At 48.1% G+C, this 23,531-nt stretch overlaps 1 protein-coding gene across 3 annotated transcripts; it reads right to left on the bottom strand.

The window, feature by feature from the left end:
* Nucleotides 1-261: 261 nt before the first annotated feature.
* Nucleotides 262-20,693, bottom strand: LOC136715640 (CUB and zona pellucida-like domain-containing protein 1). Of its 3 annotated transcripts, XM_066692935.1 has the most exons (25): nucleotides 20,629-20,693; nucleotides 19,455-19,499; nucleotides 19,003-19,023; nucleotides 18,180-18,296; nucleotides 17,765-17,809; nucleotides 16,908-16,928; nucleotides 16,538-16,654; nucleotides 16,123-16,167; nucleotides 15,490-15,510; nucleotides 15,144-15,236; nucleotides 14,729-14,773; nucleotides 14,056-14,076; nucleotides 13,710-13,802; nucleotides 13,295-13,339; nucleotides 12,694-12,714; nucleotides 12,348-12,440; nucleotides 11,374-11,424; nucleotides 10,737-10,829; nucleotides 10,322-10,366; nucleotides 9,829-9,979; nucleotides 4,453-4,655; nucleotides 4,095-4,270; nucleotides 3,548-3,933; nucleotides 2,945-3,204; nucleotides 262-992 (listed from the first exon to the last, which is right to left on the bottom strand). In XM_066692935.1, exons 1-25 carry the CDS (start codon nucleotides 20,681-20,683, stop codon nucleotides 820-822), a joined length of 2,436 nt encoding a protein of 811 aa, XP_066549032.1. In that variant the 5' UTR covers nucleotides 20,684-20,693; the 3' UTR covers nucleotides 262-819. The 3 variants fall into 3 exon arrangements, with proteins under 3 accessions (XP_066549032.1, XP_066549033.1, XP_066549034.1); XM_066692936.1 differs by lacking the exon at nucleotides 12,694-12,714; XM_066692937.1 differs by lacking the exons at nucleotides 12,348-12,440; nucleotides 12,694-12,714; nucleotides 13,295-13,339; ... (4 more) ...; nucleotides 15,490-15,510; nucleotides 16,123-16,167.
* Between the last annotated feature and the right edge of the window lie 2,838 nt (nucleotides 20,694-23,531).

Below are 23,531 nucleotides of genomic sequence, written 5' to 3'. Positions count from 1 at the left end.
AGCCCTTGACTGTGACCCTACAACTTGACAGCACTTAGCTTTTACTGTCCAGGATGTATGACCTCACTTACTGTACTTACCTGTGTAAATTGGAAGTTGTAAAATGTATTATTTTGAATTGCTCTGTATAATGTAAATTTGAATTTGTAATGTTTGATGCCTTGCACTTAACTGTATTCTTGCACTTTGTATTGCACTTATATTGTAAGTCGCCCTGGATAATGGCATCTGCCAAGAAATAAAAATAATAACTGAACATGGTGGGGGGGATGCATGGTTTATTTAGGAGTTTCATACAGTATAGGTTCACAGTACACAGAATACATTTCGTTGGCAAGGAAATTACATAGCATGACCTGTGAATCTCTTGACACGTGGATAATCAAAGGTCTGCAGGGAATCTGAACACATTGCTGGGGCTGGACCGGCCCCGCCCCCTTTATAAACTGTGATGGACCGGTGGAGAGAGAACCCAGTCTGTCTGTTAACAAAGACAATGCCAGGCCGTGTCTGTGGCGCATGTAGGCCAAGTTCTCTACATCCGTTTCCAATCAATAAAACTAAAAATAATAACCGCAGCTTCGTACATCATGTCAATGCGTCAGAAGCACTGAAGGATTCAAACAATTGTTACAACGCAGAGCACAGCACCCACGCCTTTCAAAAGCTGCTAAATGTCCAATTCATTGAGCTCATCACACGGCTTAAGAACTTAAGAGCATTTACTACGCCAAGCAAAGCAAGCAACCGATTTAATATGAAAAGCGGGAGGGGAGGAAGAGAAAAGAGTGAGATTAGGTAAGCGTGACGTTGGCCGGCTCAGCCCTCCAGCAGCGTGTATCCAGCGCCACCGCTGTGCGGACTCCTGCGCAGCCGGAGAGACACCGCAGCCACAGCCAGCACCGCGGCCACTAGTGCCAGCAGGGAGAGCACCAGCGGAGTCTGATCCGGGGAGCCGTGGCCGGGGGGGGCGTCCTGTTGCTGCTGCAGTTCTGGAAAGACAGATACGATCATTGGGGACGGTTACTGTCGATTCCTCCCTGGGTCTGTAGTCCCCTGAGCAAACACACCGACACTCGATCATAGGTGGATGTGAGGAGAGCGCTGAGCAGACGCCCTCAAACAGGACGGGTATGGCTTGTAGTATTAAAATTGTATTAATCCTGCTTTATATTTCAGACTCAAATCACATCACTAATACAAGGGAGGTCTGGCACGCTTCCTTCACTGATTTTCACTGAGGAGAGTGCTGAGCAGACGCCCTCAAACAGGATGGCTGTGACTTGTTGTATTGATAGGTTATAACCATATCCCCTGTTTCCTGAAAAAGAAAGACCGCCATTTCCAAATGGGAAGAGCCTTCTGACCCATCTATCAGTGAAAGGTTGCAGCATTACACAGATCTTCAAGTGAGGCCCCATGAAAGAGATCCCACGATGTGGCCTGTCCCCTAGTTGAGTGTGCTGAGTTTAGGACTCCAGCCAGAGAGCCTATTGACACCCTTTCCCTGTGGCCAGTTCTGTCGGCGGGCCGGGCTGTGGCATGCTGCTTGGGCTGCGGTCTCTGGAGAGGTTTTGCCGTGTGGAATTGGTTGCCTCCTGGCTTGTTGCAGGTCGGTGTATTTTGATGCCGCACCCTTCGCCGTGGACGAATGCTCAATGGATAGGTCGACAGTCTCTCCAAACATCTGGCCCGGAGTGATGTGGGCGTCTGACAGGCCGCTTTCTCTTTGTCCTGGAGCATTGCCTGGGTCAGCCACTGATGTGCGTTGCCTGCCCTGACTGTCAAGGTCTCGGGTGCATAGGCCTTGCGCGGCACGGCAGTCGTCGTCCTGCACTGCCTGTTAGGGCAAAGAGGCTCCATGCCTAACAGCACTTCTGCCTGAACCAGCCTCAGTTGGTGGGGAGGGAGAGGGTGATCTAGCCATGGAAGCCTCTGGGCTGGAGGAGTAGGAGAAAGAGGAAGAGGATGGCGTTTGAGGGGGTGTCCGCTTCCTCGCAGACTCAATGGGGGACATGGCTGACCCCCTGCTCCTGTGTCCACTCGCTCTGCAGGAGGATGGGGAGGTCCTTGCTCTCTTGCGGTGGGTGGCATCAGTGAACGTGCTCTGTGCTCCGTGCCCCGTGCCCGGGGAACGTTACACAGTCTGGACGTCTTTGAAGGACGAAAGATCATGGGGCAAGGGCACTTCAGGAAATGAAGTCATAAGCGGAGCCCGCGATGTCGGTAGACGTTGTTCAAGCCCCCATGTAGTCCGAGAAGGACGCGCCAGTCGAGACTCGATGGGAGAGCCTTCAGTGGACTAGGAACGTCGATCCATCGATGAAGGTGTCGAGGTCGCCGAGAAAGGGTTGAGCATCAATCCATCGATGAAGCAGCGCACTTCTCCAGCAATGAGGGGAAACGCAAGGAATTCTCTCAAAGCAGCTCTCACTGTGTGGTGAAAGAAGAAATGGCAGGCTACAGCTGACAGGAGGAGACTTCTCACAGATGCCGGGGGCGGGTCTTCCTCTGCCAGCAGGGCCCCTATTGGGCAGCTATGGTCCAAGCTTTCACTGATTGATGTGTCAGAAGGTTCTTCCCATACGGTAATGGCTGTCTTTTGACTCGAAAGGGAAGTATTATTATTATTATTTGAATTTTAATAAAACATATTTTGCTTTATATTTCAGTGTCAAATCACACTAATACAAGGGAGGTCCAGCAAGCTTCCTTTACTGATCTACATATACTAAAATAACACATATCGACAGAATTCACCAATACATGGTGCAGAGGCACACAGAGTGAAACGTAATTCCTCTCTCCGATGTGCCTCGGCGTCTCGTACTACAAGAATGAATACCCTGAGCGCAGGTGCGGGATCAGTCCGCACTAGGAGGACACAAGCTTGCGCTCCTGGACAGACTGCGGTGCTCTCGGCAGTGAGACTGCGGGGGGGTACCTGCTGGGGCCCGGTCTCTGCGCTGGATGGGCCCCAACATCACGCTGGTCGTGTGTGAGTAGGGGCTTAGGTCCCTCCTCCTGCGGGACAGACAGCCCTGGGAGCAGCGGTTGGGGTAGACGTCGGACTGGCACACCACCACCTTGCACTGCAGGTACACCGTGGAGTCGCTGCGCAGAAACCGGAAGGCATTGAACTTAAACCGCACCATGCCTGGGGGCGCGTCGGAGAAGCTGAAGTAGGTGCTGTCCTGTGGACACCTGAGGGAGAAGAAAAGAGTATCAACATCGGGATTCAGGACTACAAGGATTACAAGACACTTTTGAAATCCAAGGTACGGATAGTTTGACAGTGTCAGGTTTTCAGTATTAGTTGCCAGTCGGTAGCACACAGGAATTATTAACACCTCTTGAGAGTTGGCATCAAATCCAATTTAATTTAATTTTCAATTCTGGCATTAGAATAAGAACTGGCACAGAGTTCCAGACCTGGAATGGACCAAACGGAATGCCAACAGAACTGGAATGGACCAGAACAAATCAAAACTAAAAATATCAGTGAGGATTTGGCATTGATCTACGGCCGGCAGACGGGGCTGCATACCCGTTCCTGATCAGAGAGTAGCTCTGGTACATGTCGGAGCTGGAGGGCGAGGCCACACAGCTGTGAATGAATAGACTGAGGTTGTCGTCGCTGCTGGAGAGCTGAACTTGGACAAACAGGTCCTGGTTGAGGTCCACGGTGTAGGGAGACTCCTGCACCGGGCTCAGGAAGGAGCCGGTCTGGTAGAAGGCCACGGTGATGTTGTAGTCGCCGGAGCTGGTGATGTTGGCGGTGTTCTCCTCTCTGGCGCGGTACACCACTTCCACCATGCTGTCCCGGTGCATCCGGCAGCTCACCTGCAGCCGCAGCTGGGTCTGCCGGGTGATCAGGGCGCCGGATGGCTCGGCCCGCAGCGTGTTGACGTAAGTGATGCTGTCGTTGTCGGCCTGAGGGAGAGAGAGTGAGTGAGTGAGTGTCAGGGGGGGTGTGTGAAAGTGCCTTGTATCAGCACCGTTAACTAGGTCTCTGAAAAGTAGTGCCTGAAGAAATGATGAGGAAATATAAAGACTTCGGTAAAAACCCAGATCCTGCCCAAGGACTAGTTTACCTGTTGGAAAGTCCCGCAGCCGTCCAGCGGGATGCTGAAGATGGCGTAGGAGCCGTTGTTTTGAGGACGGCAGAACGGGTCATTCACACTGACGTCGCTGATGTTGTAGTCCAGTGCGTGCAGGAAGGACAGCTCCAGGCCGACCCTCATGAGGTCACTAGAGCACTCCACCTGCACTGGAGAAGGTCAAACACGCGTGTGTTGAAGTGAGCGAGGTCTGTCTCGCCCCCCCTACCCTGACAGTTTCTCAGCCACCCTGCAAGACCCTCGCAAACAAGGGCTAAATCGTCCTACTCCTTCTCAAGAACACAATGTGATCATGTGATCTTGTGATCTTACAGTGGCCGCTTCTCTTTACCTGGGGAGAATGTCCGGTACTGAGCGAGGAATCCTTGGTTCGTCACCGAACCATCGGAGCGGAAGACCACCGTCATAGAGTTGGAGGTGGACATGAAGGAGTAATTCTCATTCCAGCATATGACCCCCAGCAGTGGGGAGGTGGTGGAGGGTCCATTGTACACCGAAACAGAGTCATAGACACATCCGTTTGAGTATTCCAGTCTGTGGAAGAAGAGCGAGAAGTCTCTGTTTCTGAGGTTCACATGTTTACAGAGACAGTCCTGTGATGAGTTTTTTATATATATATATATATATATACATATGTTACAGTAAATGTGTGAAAATTGTAAATGTATACATTTACCACCTAGTTGATAAATGTGGAAATGTGCATTTCCCACAGATAATATGCACAATTTTTAACTTGTAATTTGTAATTTTTGATCTGTAATTTTAGATTGTATTGCACTTATAGAATGCCCTGGATAATCTGTATATCTCCCGATTGATATGGACACTCACTGCACTCACAGCTGCAATCCAGGTCAGCTGCGCTCAATCGCTTTGCTCCGAAATTAGGGTCATTATACAGGGGGGGCCCTGTAATTTTTTTTTACCTATAATTTTAACCAACATATATAACATATAAAAACAAAGAACTTGATTGTACTGAAAAACCTACATACATCGCGAATCTTAAAACAAAGAAAATAATTTGATTTGTCTGACATACTTCGAATTAATAAGATTCTCAATATTTACAGTCACCTGCTGAACAATGAGTCAAACACTCTGACGACTAGAGAACACAGTCTGTATATCTAGAACTTTCTTAATACTGATTTGTGTTGTACTTGCCTCACTAGAGACAGCACTATCATACCAACATCAAATGTATAATGGCACTAATAAAGCTAGAAAAACACAGATCTGTACTTTTGGAAATCAAAAAGTCTGCGTAGGTTATGTGACTTTCTCCTGCATATCTGTTCTTATATGTTTCTAAATATTTGAATTAAATACCTATACAGCGTTTCAGCTGTAAACCCGTCAAAATTACGAAGTTAAAAATACTTTCTTCTTCAACCGCCAGACCTGCAGTTCATGCAGTGGGCTACTGACAATCTGGGCTTTGTAATAAAATCAGTCATTGTGAAAATTATACTCGTGTTCATTGCCGTAACGTGTGATTTTCTATACAACATAAATTGATATATTATTACCATTATTTATTTTTTAGCAGAGTTTTACAACTGAAGAATCGCATCGGCTGTCATCGGCTTTCCTTGGACTTCAATTTTGATCGCGTTGCAAACCCAGGTCATTGGATCAATGCCTGGATCAGTCACTTGTTTGATCATTGTCCTATGCTAATTCCTTAGTGTTTTAATTCTAATTCCTACACTAGCGACAGGCTGATTTAGCATTTATTAGACTGCTGTTGGCACTAAAATTCATTATCTATACAGGACTGAGAAGGTGCCCCTCAGCCGTCAGTCAGTGCTGCCCATGGGCACACGGAATAAAGACACTACCAGGTGGCTAAATGCAACACAAACAGCCCTCTTGCAAAGGCACTTTCTGCATTGATGAACACAGCTGTAGACAGATAGAGCCATTTAAAATGCTTTCACGTTGCATAAGATGTGATATTTTAGTTTCATGCAATGCTAAGTGGTTATTTATGTTTTACAAATGTTGGGGAGTTGTTTATGGTAGTCTTCCTTATATTTCTTGTTGACAGTTTTTGTATTCCTGCTCGTTTTGCTCTGTTTTTAGGGGTAGTATCCATCAGTATCTATCACTTCCTCCCTTGACTCTCTCTCTCCTCTCATGTCTCGTCCTGCCCGTCCCTCCCCTCCTCAGCCTTGGCTCTCTGCTGTTCTCCACTCAACCCGAACTAGTCTGCGTGCCGCCGAACAGAGGTGGAAAAGGACCAAACTCCCAGCTGCCCTCGAAGTCTACCGCTCTCTACTGTCCACATTCTCCCCCTCACTCATCTCAGCCAAGAAGTCTTACTTCCAATCACTCTTCGAATCCACTGTCATCAACCCCCGCAAACTCTTCTCAACCTGCTCCTCCCTCCTTGCCCCCCTCCCCCTCCTCCTCCCCTATCTCTCACTGCTGATGATTTCGCCTCCTTCTCCTCCTCCAAGATTGCAGACATCCGCAGGCTGTTCAATACTTCACCCCCCTCTCCCATCACACCCAAACCTCCCACCAACCAAGCTTCCTTTTCTTCATTCTCACCTCTCTCAGAGGCTGAAGTTTCTGCTCTCCTCCAACGTCACAAATCTACAATGTGTGCCCTGGACCCTCTCCCTTCTTGCCTCTTCCAAGCGACCGCTCCTGATCTTCTCCCCTTCATCTCCTCCCTCCTCAACTCCTCACTCCTCTCTGGCTGTTTCCTCTGCATTTAAACAAGCTGCTGTCATCCCACTCCTCAAGAAACCAACCCTTGATGCCACCTCTCCTCAGAACTACCGCCCTGTCTCCCTACTCCCCTTCCTCTCAAAGACTCTCGAGCGGGCGGTCCACCGTCAGCTCTCTGACTTTCTGTCCCAAAACTCACTCCTTGATCCTCTGCAATCTGGCTTCCGCACAGCTCACTCCACTGAGACGGCTCTCCTGGCAGTCACTGACTCCCTTAGCTGTGCTCGGGCAGCCTCCCTCTCCTCAGTCCTCATCCTCCTTGACCTCTCCGCAGCATTTGACACCATCGATCACTCCATCCTCGTCTCCTGGCTCGCTGACCTTGGAATCTCTGGGACTGCTCTCACCTGGTTCTCCTCCTACCTCAGCGACCGGTCCTACCAAGTGACATGTTGAGGTTCCTCATCCACCCCCCAACCTCTCCTCACAGGCATTCCCCAAGGCTACGTCCTGGGCCCCCTCCTGTTCTCTCTCTACACTCGCTCCCTGGGCCCCCTCATCGCTTCCCATGGCTTCTCCTACCACTTCTACGCTGATGATGCCCAGATCTTTCTGTCTTTTCCCTCTTCTGACCCTCTCATCCCCTCTCGCATCTCTTCCTGCTTGTCTGCCATTTCCGCCTGGATGCACTCGCACCACCTCAAGCTCAACCTCTCCAAATCGGATCTCCTGTTTTTCCCCCACTCTTCCTCACCTTCTGCTGATCTCTCCATCTCGATCCCCTTGGAATCCACCACACTCTCTCCTTCTTCTTCCACAAAAAATCTAGGAGTGACCCTCGATCCTGCGCTCTCCTACACCCAGCACATCACCACACTGATGCGCACCTGCAGATTCTTCCTGAGCAACATACGCCGGATCCGTCCCTTCCTCACCGACTACTCGACTCAGCTACTCGTCCAGTCCCTGGTCCTCTCCTGCCTGGATACTGCAACTCCCTTCTGGCCGGCCTGCCTGCAATTACTACCCGCCGCTCCAGCTCATCCAGAACTCTGCGGCTCGTCTGGTGTCTCTCTGCCCCGATTCACACACGCTACTCCACTGCTCCGCTCCCTCCACTGGCTCCCGATAGCGGCACGCATTCAGTTCAAGACACTGACCCTCACCTACCGCTGTCTCGACCACACTGCACCAAGATACCTTCAGTCACTCGTCTCTCCATACATCCCCTCCAGACCACTGCGCTCCTCCAGTGCCAGAAGACTAACTCTGCCTCCTCTCCACTCTCCTTCCTCCAGAGCCGCTCCTTCTCATCCCTGACCCCTAAATGGTGGAACGACCTGCCCACCGAAGTCAGAACAGCAGAGTCCTTGACCTCATTCCGGCGCTTACTCAAGACACATCTTTTCAGACAGTACTTGTAATATTAGTCCTCTATCCCTGCTAGATAGCACTTCACAGTTTTATTTGCTTCTTGTGTTTTTGATTGTTTTCCTCCTTGCTCCCTTTCCCATAGCCCTTGACTGTAGAGGTCTTCACGGGTCCAAAAATGTGTGCACGAACCCAAAGAGACCCGGAAGTGTGCTACCCGGACCCGACTTGGACCCGTCTATTATTTCAAATCTGGACCCGGACCCGGCCGGGACACACAGACCCGATTGAACCCGATCAGCACAGGTCCCACAGATAATCGATATTAACAAGTTAATTTACAAGTTGTGAAAATAAAACGTTGTGTCTTACCTAATGTAACGCTAGTAGTTTCTCTCCTGTACCTGACTGTGACGCACACAGTCCGTTCTCCTCGCCAGGACAGCTGGTAAAATAACATCCATGTTGTTCCTCTTGCTGATTGAAAGCGCCTGTATAATCTGCTTATTATTTCAGTTCAAACGTCCACTTGCTGTCACGGTGGCGGAGGACAAATGCGACTTTGCAGCTCTGCAGTTTTTTTGTATCTGGCATAATACAATAACTTGAACTATAATAACGATGCTGGTTCAGTGCCACGGCGCTGACGTTAGCATCACTAATGTGCTGTCATTGTGCTCTGAGACGCGTCTGTCATAGATTTAGATACAAAGCGAAGGAACTCCAACTACGATATCTCAAAAATCGCGCAGACGCCAATAATGCACTCACCAATATATGTCATATGTCAATCACCGATATGGCGGAATAAGTCTCGCCTTCTAAATCAAAAGAGCCAATCGTCAATTGGTAAATTCGTCACGTCACTCGGGTATTACACACAATGTTAAACAGACCCGGGACCTAAAGTACAAGAATGGGACCCAACCCAGATGTAGGGTCACAGTCAGGTAGAGGTCTTCATGGGTCCACCCGAACCTGAGGACCTGGGACCCGACCCGGGACCCATACGGGTTCGGGTCCATGTTTTAAACGGTCAGCCGGGTCGGGTCCCGGGTCCTCGGGTTCGGGTGGACCCATGAAGACCTCTACCTGACTGTGACCCTACATCTTGACAGCACATAGCTTTACCGTCCAGGATGTAGGACCTCACTTACTGTACTTGCTTGTTTAAATTGTAAATTGGTATTTGTAAAATGTATTTTGAATTGCTATGTTTAGTTTAATTGAATTTGCAATGATTGATGCCTTTACTCAACTGTATTTTTGCACTTTGTTTGCTCTTATGTTGTAAGTCGCCCTGGATAAGGGCGTCTGCCAAGAAATAAAAATAATAATTATAATAATTTCACATAATTTTCACTCATTTCCACATTTATCAGCTAGGTGGTACATTTACAGTTAAATTTATACATTTACTGTTATCACACATTAATCTAACATGTACACCAAGATATACAGAAACAGTAAAATCGCAACAATAATGATCATGATCTTAACAACGTCTGTGTTGACAATAGGTGTGGACACAGACATGAGCTCTGCCAGGGTGTCAGGGATCACAGTGAGGGATCAGGATGTGAGAGCACAGCCTTACAGTACAATTTCACTCAAATACAAGGCAAAGTAACACACTGTAACAAAATCTTACTGTATCTGGTCAAATTCCAGTTCTATCCTCTCGAAAGCTGGCACTGTGATGTGCCACACGCAGTAAGAATTGGAAGGGTACACTTCTGGATAGTTTGGGGTGGAAAACCAACCCGAGGGGACATCCAGGGACCCCCCACAGGACTTCACAACTGACAGAAACAAGGGAGAGCATTTGAAATCATTGCATTAGTGATTAAAACACAGACAACAGTAACTGCATGTCTGTACTGAGCACGCTACCGACACACAGACAAAAACAGCTGACCTCATCAAGAGATATTGCGGCCCCTCGCTGTGACAGGCACACTGACACACTAACACACTGGCACACCGGCACACTGACACACTGCTAACAGGGCCCTGTGGGGCTGGGCGAGAGGAGGGCACTGCCTCCACACACTGTGAACACAACGTCCAGAGCTGCGGTGTGCATCTACAACAGCCTCCCACACACACAGCCCCTGATGACACACAACACACAGAGACCCTACCTGGAGTGAAGGGTGGTGCGGTGGAAGAGTGTGTAGCACAGTAACCTGAGGAGAAATGACACAGAACAGCAGCACTGAGACCCAGAGGAAACACACATCGCAGCCTCTCGCCCCCAGGAGGGCCCGTCACCTGCAGACACAGCCTCCGCAGTGCACAGGCCCCGACACGGTTAATACACAGTGTGTCCTCATGGTTAAAGAGCACCAGAGGAAATGTCTCACTTCAGAGGGAGTCTCCATCCAGCAGGAATACTGAGCTCCATCCCCGGAGCAGAGCCACACACTACTGGAGCCAAACTGAGATCAATAACAAGGATCGACCCGTTTGTAGTGTCATCACTGAAAGGGAGATGAGAGGACAACACTCACGGACTCAGACTCGGTCCGATACAGAGCGGCCGGATCCCACACTTACCGTAGTAATCGGGGCAGCAGTTATTGTTCCATTCACAGGAGGAGTCACAGGAGCAGTCACCAGAAGTGCCCCCACAATTGTACATGCATGACCCTGAAAGAGCAACACACACGATTTCACACACACTGTATGCAATGCAAAAAAAAATCGAAACGCTATCAAACAGGTCACATGGTCTACATCTGAAACGAGTTCATAAGGCAGGATGGGTGAGAGAGGACAAGCAAGTGGAGTGAAATAGAAATAATGACGTTGGGAAAAGGTGGGTAAAGCAGAAATAAAGAGCAGGAGTTAATAACAAACAGCAACTGTGAAAGGGATCAGATCTCACACACACACACAGTATTCAGACAGGGTGGATGGCGTCTGGACAAGTCTGACTGCATGTCTGTACTGAGCACGCTACTGACACACAGACAGAAACAGCTGACCTCAGCGATAGACAAAGTGGACTCTCATGTTGACTGGCACACTGAAACACTGGCACACTAACACACTGACACACTGAAACATTAACACACTGACACACTGCTAACAGGGCGCTGTGGGGCTGTGCGAGAGGAGGGCTGCGGTGTGCATCTACAACAGCCTCCCACACACACAGCCCCTGATGACACACAACACACAGAGACCCTACCTGGAGTGGTGGTGGATGGTGGAGTGGTGGTGGTTGGAGGAGCGCAGTACTCTGAGGAGAAATGACACAGAACAGCAGCACTGAGACCCAGAGGAAACACACATCGCAGCCTCTCGCCCCCAGGAGGGCCCGTCACCTGCAGACACAGCCTCCGCAGCGCACAGGCCCCGACACGGTTAATACACAGTGTGTCCTCATGGTTAAAGAGCACCAGAGGAAATGTCTCACTTCAGAGGGAGTCTCCATCCAGCAGGAATACTGAGCTCCATCCCCGGAGCAGAGCCACACACTACTGGAGCCAAACTGAGATCAATAACAAGGATCGACCCCTTTGTGGGTGATTCTCTTGAAATTCTCATTTCAGGGGGGTTTAGATACCAGTACAACATTTTTACTGAATAAAAGTCAGGAGACTGGCACACTCTTGTTCATCTTTGATCTTCTCCTCTTGTTGATGCATCATGAGAGAATTAAACTTTATTGACAATATTGCTATGATTTTGACGGGGAAATGAACAGATATTGCGGTGATGAGAAATGGGTTGATGCACACCATGTTATTTCATTATATTATCCATATGATGATGTCTAGATTTTTAAATAAATGATGACAGAGTGTTGGACATTTGGCATAACATACACTGTTTTCTGTAATACATTAGATGACCATCTTTCTGAATTGGGGACGCATTGCAGTAATGAGAAATTAACCAGAAAAGGCATAAAACATCTTAAATAACCCATTTCAAAGTTGTAATATCTTTATGTGCCAGACAGAATACATGTATATCTATTGGATTAAGGTGTACCATTTAGTTTCATAATGTTATTTATATTCAAATCATCAGGCCCATGGTTTGAGGTTGGTTTCACGAGAATCACCCTCGTAGTGTCATCACTGAAAGGGAGATGAGAGGACAACACTCACGGACTCAGACTCGGTCCGATACAGAGCGGCCAGATCCCACACTTACCGTAGTAATCGGGGCAGCAGTTATTGTTCCATTCACAGGAGGAGTCACAGGAGCAGTCACCAGAAGTGCCCCCACAATTGTACATGCATGACCCTGAAAGAGCAACACACAGGACTTCACACACACTGTATGTGGGACAATAATGAGAAACAACAACAACTCTGTTGTCAGTAATTGTGAAAGCTTCATGAGAAAGAGAGTCTGCAATTATGTCTCCAACGGGATCTTGACGGAAAATGCAAAACACTACCAAGCAGGTCACATGGTCTACATCTGAAACGAGCTCATAAGGCAGGATGGGTGAGAGAGGACAAGCAAGTGGAGTGAAACAGAAAGACATTATTACCTGAGAACTGGGTGGTGTGATCTACAGAAATATAAAACAGGTGTTAATAAAAAACTGCAACTGTGAAAGGGGTTAATCAGATCACACACACGCACGCACACACTAAACTTATTCAGATACAGTTAGGGGAGCATCTTTCTACTAGTCCGACTGCATGTCTATATGGAGCACGCTACTGACACGCAGACAAAAACAGCTGACAATCAAGAGATACAGCGGCCCCTCACTGAGACCGGCACACTAGCACACAGACACACTGGTACACTGGCACACTAGCACACAGACACACTGGTACACTGGCACACTAGCACACAGACACACCGGCACACTAGCACACAGACACACTGGTACACTGGCACACTAGCACACAGACACACTGGTACACTGGCACACTAGCACACAGACACACTGGTACACTGGCACACAGACACACTGAAACACTGACACATTAACACACTGCTAACAGGGCCCTGTGGGTTTGGGCGAGAGGAGGGCACTGCCTCCACACACTGTGAACACAACGTCCAGAGCTGCGGTGTGCATCTACAACAGCCTCCCACACACACAGCCCCTGATGACACACAACACACAGAGACCCTACCTGGAGTGAAGGGTGGTGCGGTGGAAGAGTGTGTAGCACAGTAACCTGAGGAGAAATGACACAGAACAGCAGCACTGAGACCCAGAGGAAACACACATCGCAGCCTCTCGCCCCCAGGAGGGCCCGTCACCTGCAGACACAGCCTCCGCAGTGCACAGGCCCCGACACGGTTAATACACAGTGTGTCCTCATGGTTAAAGAGCACCAGAGGAAATGTCTCACTTCAGAGGGAGTCTCCATCCAGCAGGAATACTGAGCTCCATCCCCGGAGCAGAGCCACACACTACTGGAGCCAAACTGAGATCAATAACAAGGATCGACCCGTTTGTAGTGTCATCACTGAAAGGGAGATGAGAGGACAACACTCACGGACTCAGACTCGGTCCGATACAGAGCGGCCGGATCCCACACTTACCGTAGTAATCGGGGCAGCAGTTATTGTTCCATTCACAGGAGGAGTCACAGGAGCAGTCACCAGAAGTGCCCCCACAATTGTACATGCATGACCCTGAAAGAGCAACACACACGATTTCACACACACTGTATGTGGGACAATAATGAGAAACAACAACAACTCTGTTGTCAGTAATTGTGAAAGCTTCATGAGAAAGAGAGTCTGCAATTATGTCTCCAACGGGATCTTGACGGAAAATGCAAAACACTACCAAGCAGGTCACATGGTCTACATCTGAAACGAGCTCATAAGGCAGGATGGGTGAGAGAGGACAAGCAAGTGGAGTGAAACAGAAAGACATTATTACCTGAGAACTGGGTGGTGTGATCTACAGAAATATAAAACAGGTGTTAATAAAAAACTGCAACTGTGAAAGGGGTTAATCAGATCACACACACGCACGCACACACTAAACTTATTCAGATACAGTTAGGGGAGCATCTTTCTACTAGTCCGACTGCATGTCTATATGGAGCACGCTACTGACACGCAGACAAAAACAGCTGACAATCAAGAGATACAGCGGCCCCTCACTGAGACCGGCACACTAGCACACAGACACACTGGTACACCGGCACACTAGCACACAGACACACTGGTACACTGGCACACTAGCACACAGACACACTGGTACACTGGCACACTAGCACACAGACACACTGGTACACTGGCACACTAGCACACAGACACACTGGTACACCGGCACACTAGCACACAGACACACTGGTACACTGGCACACTAGCACACAGACACACTGGTACACTGGCACACTAGCACACAGACACACTGGTACACTGGCACACAGACACACTGAAACACTGACACATTAACACACTGCTAACAGGGCCCTGTGGGTTTGGGCGAGAGGAGGGCACTGCCTCCACACACTGTGAACACAACGTCCAGAGCTGCGGTGTGCATCTACAACAGCCTCCCACACACACAGCCCCTGATGACACACAACACACAGAGACCCTACCTGGAGTGAAGGGTGGTGCGGTGGAAGAGTGTGTAGCACAGTAACCTGAGGAGAAATGACACAGAACAGCAGCACTGAGACCCAGAGGAAACACACATCGCAGCCTCTCGCCCCCAGGAGGGCCCGTCACCTGCAGACACAGCCTCCGCAGTGCACAGGCCCCGACACGGTTAATACACAGTGTGTCCTCATGGTTAAAGAGCACCAGAGGAAATGTCTCACTTCAGAGGGAGTCTCCATCCAGCAGGAATACTGAGCTCCATCCCCGGAGCAGAGCCACACACTACTGGAGCCAAACTGAGATCAATAACAAGGATCGACCCGTTTGTAGTGTCATCACTGAAAGGGAGATGAGAGGACAACACTCACGGACTCAGACTCGGTCCGATACAGAGCGGCCGGATCCCACACTTACCGTAGTAATCGGGGCAGCAGTTATTGTTCCATTCACAGGAGGAGTCACAGGAGCAGTCACCAGAAGTGCCCCCACAATTGTACATGCATGACCCTGAAAGAGCAACACACACGATTTCACACACACTGTATGTGGGACAATAATGAGAAACAACAACAACTCTGTTGTCAGTAATTGTGAAAGCTTCATGAGAAAGAGAGTCTGCAATTATGTCTCCAACGGGATCTTGACGGAAAATGCAAAACACTACCAAGCAGGTCACATGGTCTACATCTGAAACGAGCTCATAAGGCAGGATGGGTGAGAGAGGACAAGCAAGTGGAGTGAAACAGAAAGACATTATTACCTGAGAACTGGGTGGTGTGATCTACAGAAATATAAAACAGGTGTTAATAAAAAACTGCAACTGTGAAAGGGGTTAATCAGATCACACACACGCACGCACACACTAAACTTATTCAGATACAGTTAGGGGAGCATCTTTCTACTAGTCCGACTGCATGTCTATATGGAGCACGCTACTGACACGCAGACAAAAACAGCTGACAATCAAGAGATACAGCGGCCCCTCACTGAGACCGGCACACTAGCACACAGACACACTGGTACACCGGCACACTAGCACACAGACACACTGGTACACTGGCACACTAGCACACAGACACACTGGTACACTGGCACACTAGCACACAGACACACTGGTACACCGGCACACTAGCACACAGACACACTGGTACACTGGCACACAGACACACTGGTACACTGGCACACTAGCACACAGACACACTGGTACACTGGCACACAGACACACTGAAACACTGACACATTAACACACTGCTAACAGGGCCCTGTGGGTTTGGGCGAGAGGAGGGCACTGCCTCCACACACTGTGAACACAACGTCCAGAGCTGCGGTGTGCATCAACAACAGCCTCCCACACACACAGCCCCTGATGACACACAACACACAGAGACCCTACCTGGAGTGAAGGGTGGTGCGGTGGAAGAGTGTGTAGCACAGTAACCTGAGGAGAAATGACACAGAACAGCAGCACTGAGACCCAGAGGAAACACACATCGCAGCCTCTCGCCCCCAGGAGGGCCCGTCACCTGCAGACACAGCCTCCGCAGCGCACAGGCCCCGACACGGTTAATACACAGTGTGTCCTCATGGTTAAAGAGCACCAGAGGAAATGTCTCACTTCAGAGGGAGTCTCCATCCAGCAGGAATACTGAGCTCCATCCCCGGAGCAGAGCCACACACTACTGGAGCCAAACTGAGATCAATAACAAGGATCGACCCGTTTGTAGCGCAATCACTGAAAGGGAGATGAGAGGACAACACTCACGGACTCAGACTCGGTCAGATACAGAGCGGCCGGATCCCACACTTACCGTAGTTGTAATTGGGACAGTAGGCACAGAAGTCGGGGCAGCAGTTATTGTTCCATTGACAGGAGGAGTCACAGGAGCAGTCACCAGAAGTGCCCCCACAATTGTACATGCATGACCCTGAAAGAGCAACACACACGACTTCACACACACTGTATGTGGGACAATAATGAGAAACAACAACAACTCTGTTGTCAGTAATTGTGAAAGCTTCATGAGAAAGAGAGTCTGCAATTATGTCTCCAACGGGATCTTGACGGAAAATGCAAAACACTACCAAGCAGGTCACATGGTCTACATCTGAAACGAGCTCATAAGGCAGGATGGGTGAGAGAGGACAAGCAAGTGGAGTGAAACAGAAAGACATTATTACCTGAGAACTGGGTGGTGTGATCTACAGAAATATAAAACAGGTGTTAATAAAAAACTGCAACTGTGAAAGGGGTTAATCAGATCACACACACGCACGCACACACTAAACTTATTCAGATACAGTTAGGGGAGCATCTTTCTACTAGTCCGACTGCATGTCTATATGGAGCACGCTACTGACACGCAGACAAAAACAGCTGACAATCAAGAGATACAGCGGCCCCTCACTGAGACCGGCACACTAGCACACAGACACACTGGTACACCGGCACACTAGCACACAGACACACTGGTACACTGGCACACTAGCACACAGACACACTGGTACACTGGCACACTAGCACACAGACACACTGGTACACTGGCACACTAGCACACAGACACACTGGTACACCGGCACACTAGCACACAGACACACTGGTACACTAGCACACAGACACACTGGTACACTGGCACACTAGCACACAGACACACTGGTACACTGGCACACTAGCACACAGACACACTGGTACACTGGCACACTAGCACACAGACACACTGGTACACTGGCACACTAGCACACAGACACACTGGTACACTGGCACACTAGCACACAGACACACTGGTACACCGGCACACTAGCACACAGACACACTGGTACACTGGCACACTAGCACACAGACACACTGGTACACTGGCACACAGACACACTGAAACACTGACACATTAACACACTGCTAACAGGGCCCTGTGGGTTTGGGCGAGAGGAGGGCACTGCCTCCACACACTGTGAACACAACGTCCAGAGCTGCGGTGTGCATCAACAACAGCCTCCCACACACACAGCCCCTGATGACACACAACACACAGAGACCCTACCTGGAGTGAAGGGTGGTGCGGTGGAAGAGTGTGTAGCACAGTAACCTGAGGAGAAATGACACAGAACAGCAGCACTGAGACCCAGAGGAAACACACATCGCAGCCTCTCGCCCCCAGGAGGGCCCGTCACCTGCAGACACAGCCTCCGCAGCGCACAGGCCCCGACACGGTTAATACACAGTGTGTCCTCATGGTTAAAGAGCACCAGAGGAAATGTCTCACTTCAGAGGGAGTCTCCATCCAGCAGGAATACTGAGCTCCATCCCCGGAGCAGAGCCACACACTACTGGAGCCAAACTGAGATCAATAACAAGGATCGACCCGTTTGTAGCGCAATCACTGAAAGGGAGATGAGAGGACAACACTCACGGACTCAGACTCGGTCCGATACAGAGCGGCCGGATCCCACACTTACCGTAGTTGTAATTGGGACAGTAGGCACAGAAGTCGGGGCAGCAGTTATTGTTCCATTCACAGGAGGAGTCACAGGAGCAGTCACCAGAAGTGCCCCCACAATTGTACATGCATGACCCTGAAAGAGCAACACACAGGACTTCACACACACTGTATGTGAGACAATAAAGAGAAACAACAACAACTCTGTTGTCAGTAATTGTGAAAGCTTTATGAGAAAGAGAGTGTATAATTATGTGTCTAACGGCATCTTGAAGGAAAATGCAAAACGCTACCGAACAAGTCACATGGTCTACATCTGAAACGAGTTAATGAGGCAGGATGGGTCAGAGAGGACAAGCAAGTGGAGTGAAATAGAAAGACATATTACATGGGAAAATTATGGCACTGTAACCTACAAAAAAATGAAGTAGCTGTTAATAAAAAACATCCGTGAAAGGTGTTAATGAGATCACGTACACACACACACACACACACACACACACACACAAGCAGGTGTACAGCATATGACTATAGTCTACTGTACGATGCATAAGACGAGGGCAAGGAATTGGAGAAGAAAATATGTCAGTGTTTACCTGTGGCTGGTGTGTGGAAACCCAGAGAAATATCAAGTTGGGTGTTCATAACAGGACAATGAAATGGAAGAAAACTGACACAGACACACACCCTCACTTCCCCCTGTGAACAATCTTCACTGGGCTTTTCTTCAGCTAATCGTGCTCAGAGATTATTGTTTGCACTGGGTGTCAGCATGTCATCTCATCAACAGCAGAAACAAAGGACAATAAAAGTGATAGGTAAATGTATAAAAAGATTCTCACCAGTCCCTTCTGTAGTAAATCCTGAAACAAACAGTGGAAGAGGATTCATCACACTGGAGCAGAGCAAAACTGACCTCTTAAAGCAATACACACCTTATCATAAATCAATAAATACACAGAACAATTCATTTTAGAGAAGAAAATATGTCAGTGTTTACCTGGGGCACCAGATGTTTGGAAACCCAGAGAAATATAAAGCTGTGTGTTCATAACAGGATAACAAAATGGAGGAAAACAGACCATGTACAGACAGACCCTACCCCACCACCCGCTCCACCCGCTCCACCCGCTCCACCCGAGACCCATCCCACCCATTCGTCCCTCTTCAATGGCTCTTCCTTCAGCTAATCAAACTCAGTGATTTCTTTGCAGCCCATTTGTTTCACAGCAACAACAAACAGTTAAACAAAGCAACAGGCAAACAAGCAAAAATAATCTGGATTTGTTCTCACCTGGCACTTGTTCTGTAGTCAGCGCTGAAACTGGTTCTGTTGTGCCTGTGAAAGAGGCATCGTCACACTGGATACGTGCACAGCATTGCATTGAGTCAGACAGACACATTCACACAGGGCGATACCACTACAAGCGCGAGAGATTCATGATAACATTTCCATAGTACTCCGATTCAGCGCTCTCTCTTCCACCCAATATGGTATAAACACCCTGTCCTCATGACCGCTCCAGTATTCATCATTTCGCGTGTGTTTCCATTTCTTATAGGTTCTTTACAGAAGCAGGTGTACAGCATATGACTATAGTCCACTGTATGTTGCATAAGATGGGGGGCAAGGAATTGGAGAAGAAAATATGTCAGAGTTTACCTTGGGTGATGTGTGGAAACCCAGAGAAATATAAAGCTGGGTGTTCATAACAGAACAATGAAATGGAGGGAAACAGGCAGAACATGAAAAATCTGCACTGAGTTTTTCTTCAGCTAATCTGACTCAGAGATTGTGGTTTGCATTGGATGTCAGCATCTCACTTGCATTAAAAGTTCAACAGCAGAAAAGAAGGATAATAAAAGTGATAAAAGATTCTCACCAGTCCATTCTGTAGTACATCTGCTGACTTAGTAATATTGAAAGGCAATGCAGCACATGCTATATGTTACAGGATTTTAGGGTCAATGCCTTCCGTTTTAAAGCGACTGTTTTAAGGTGCATTTTGCCAGGAATTGACGCTAATGCAGTTGGAGTTCAACACACAGCTCTTTCAGACGAAAGTCTCCAGGGGTATCTGGGCGTCTGTCACTAACAGAAGGTCAGTAATTATCACTGATAAACCCTTTTGCCCATTGATAGTGCGATATCGTTACAATAGCCTCTTCTGAACCTGTAAACTACAGCAAAATTCCCATCTGCAAAGAACGAGCAAACAACAGCACTGCCCCTCCAGCTATCCCAAAACACCATGGCCGTCCCACTTTACAATGAGCAGCCGTTGAGCCTCCCCACATGAAGTAGTTTCAGGTCCTCCCTGCGCTGCGCTTGGCAAAGGCGCGTTCATTTAGACGAGTCGTGTCTCTCAAACGCAGCCTTCACCCCTCCAGGGACCGCGAGCTACACTTCCGGTCAACTCTGCCTCCTCTGCCCCGGTGAAGCAGCAGGAGGTCGACTGCCCACGTACCTGCAGCCCCCAGCGCCAGCAGCCAGCAGGCAGCCAGGCACACGGCGGTCTTCATCCTCTCGCTCTGCCTCACCTGCTGCTCACCGGGCTTATATACCCCACTGACCTCCTCCACAATCTGTACCAAACCCCCCCGCACCTCCCCCAGCCATCTTATCAGGATCGTACGATAGATGTAAGTGACTTTATGGGAAACTCGGATTGTTCTAGATAATCAAATCCACCACTCAGGCACATTTGTTTTGGCGCGACGTGGTCAGAGCCACTCACAGTGCCCGGCCGCTCCAGCACTCCGCCAAAGTAAACACTGAGGAACGTCAGCCCCCCAGAGCGAATACATCAATAAGTCTTGCATCTGTTTAGGGCTCTAAATGGGTTGAAATTGTGGGTTCTGGCGTCAAAGGTCAGCCCGGCGCAGGAATAATGGGGAGCAGTGATTGAGGAGACGGGATCACGGGGGCGAGGGGATAAACGGGATCCCCGGCCCCCACAGGCAGACTCAGAGTGGATTAAGACTGGTCACAGACTTGAGAGAGGAGAGATTGAAGCCGTTCCTGTGAAACTGCCTCCTCCGACTGTTTTGGTGGATCCAGGCAGGCAGAAGTGGAAAACGCTACAATGCTTTATAAGAACAGAGTTCTGTTTTGCATAGGTTTCCAATGTTTTCAGCTTTCTTATACGTTCACTTAATGGTGTAGAGGAACTGTTCAAATGGGTAACAGTAATTAAGGATTTCGAGGGGGAGTAGTCAAAGCTTTTAGTTTAACTGGTTAGAGGTGCACCTCGGGAGAAAGATAAGATTACATATCTGTAAATTATATTCTAGTCAGATTATATTTTTAAATTAATGTTTACTACAGCAAAACTCAAATCTTATTTATCATATGCAAACAACCTTTTGGTTACACAAAGGTCCAACGGACACAACTTATGATTAAAGAAACTGGCAGTTTCAGCACAAATTACAAACCACAACTTCACTCAAAGCCATTAGAAAGAATGTATTTCACAATATTTCTTCTGGTTCACCTACCCAACCAAACAGTGAATTTAAAAGATGATAATCAATTAGATATGTTTGTTTTAAAACAAATAAAAATACATAAAAGCCACTTCGGTGAAGGCCGGTTTCACTGGGGCGAGGAGAGCACATTCCTGTGCCCTGAGACTCGCTTCACACCAGGGACAAGCGTGCAAGCAGCGTAAATCGACAGAAAATCACCGCCGAGTGTAGCATCCCACAATCGCCCGGTGGAACAAAACGTTCCCCGAAACTAGAGCTGGTTAGCGATGGTTAACGATGGGTCATTTTTGGTTTGTGTTTTTTGCAGTGTGCAGACCGATCGAACCCCTGCAGGGGCAGAGCTGGGGCCCAGGCCAGGGCAGGAGGAGAGCTTGGTTCAAAATACGAGACACAGAGGAAAGTCAGACAGATGATGGACTATATATTTGTATGGTTTCTATAAATGGAGGCAAAACAGCAGAATTTAGCAGAAATAGCGGATTTATTTCGGTCCCATGAGCCATGCGCTCTTCACAGTGGGAGACGGGAAATGCCTTTTCTTCTCATCCAGACTCCTAAACATCTTCATCCAAGGCAGGAAAAAAAAATGAAGCATCATTCATTTGAAGGCAAGCACGGGGACCTGCGCCTCTCCCGTCTAGATCTTAGAGGTTTTATTCAAATCTCTCAAATGTTTCATTGTGCATTCTGTCTAACAGGATGCCAGACATGCTATTGACCCTTCAAACCAGTGGATCCTGGTCTTCTGCTCCCGCTGACCCTCCTCCTCTTTCCACACATCCTATAAATGTAGGACAATTATGGCAAATCAACAGCAAATCTTGCGACTCCACGTTACGAAGACAACACTTATTCCACAGTAAAATGTCAAATTAACCCCCAGGGCAATTTCCCCATATTTTCCTCTTTACGTTTGAGGACTTTAATTAAAAATCACTTTTAAAGACTGCCACTGAGGAGAAAATATTGAATATTGTTTGAATGGCATAAAGCTTAATTTCCCAAAGATCTGGCTTGATATTTACTGTTGAAGTTACTCACAAAGTTTCAGCTCAAAATGAAAAAGCAACATGTGAAACTGAATATTACTTGAGCAAATACTAGAAGGTGTTACATTTTAATAAGACAATGATAAATTAACGGAGGGCCCTGGTACTGTTATAGGAAGATGACGTACTTCCTGTAGGGCTGCCCGGAAAAAGCAAAGCACGTGTTTCGTTTAAAACGCCATCTTTGTAAGGAGCAGATTTTGGGGGAAACAAAACAGTGTAGAAAATTAAATTAATCAAATCTTTATAATAAACAACCCAGAAACATCAAACTGCGTCTTAACATCTGCCATCGGACGCAGGCAGGTGCAGAGATGCAGGGGCTGCTGGGATTGCTTTGGGGTTTAACGATGCGCTTCTGGAGTCCACATTCAATCAATCAATTAATCAATCAATCGATCAATCAATTTGTATAGCGCCCTGCGCAGGGTGGCCACATGGGTCAATGTCAGCGAACTGAAGCAGCGCATGACCGGGGGTGATGCCGCAAGTTAAACGCATTGCAACGAAGCACAACAGGCCTCCATCTCTGCTGCTGCCGCTGCCCTCTCATTATTTAATAGACATTCTTAATTTGTATTCTATACACTAATTAATATTACAATATTTACAATTAGTTACTTAATTGATATATAGGTTAGAATTACATGCAAAGCATCATGGGAGTATAGTTCAGCGGTAGAGCAACCGACGGCAAATCAAGAGGTCCTCGGTTTGAATCCGAGTACTCCCTGTTTTTTTAATTTAATTAAATTGTAAAATATTATTCTTGTTATTATTTATTGAATTATAATTTATACAATGAGTCTGCTAAGTAATAAAGAATACAA

Source organism: Amia ocellicauda, chromosome 20 (genome assembly GCF_036373705.1).
Source record: "Amia ocellicauda isolate fAmiCal2 chromosome 20, fAmiCal2.hap1, whole genome shotgun sequence".
Classification (NCBI taxonomy): Eukaryota; Metazoa; Chordata; class Actinopteri; order Amiiformes; family Amiidae; genus Amia; species Amia ocellicauda.
Note: the sequence above shows the minus strand (reverse complement) of the source record. Positions and strands in the feature narration are given on the sequence as shown.

Bases quoted from the DNA above. Each gene is read 5' to 3' on its own strand.
- LOC136715640 (XM_066692935.1), bottom strand. From the start codon at position 20,683: ATGAAGACCGCCGTGTGCCTGGCTGCCTGCTGGCTGCTGGCGCTGGGG. The intron at 16,655-16,907 runs GTAATAATGTCT...TTGCTCTTTCAG, and splicing joins TCACACCACCCAGTTCTCAG to GGTCATGCATGTACAATTGT. The intron at 4,271-4,452 runs GTAAAGAGAAGC...GACCTTCTCCAG, and splicing joins GTACCGGACATTCTCCCCAG to TGCAGGTGGAGTGCTCTAGT.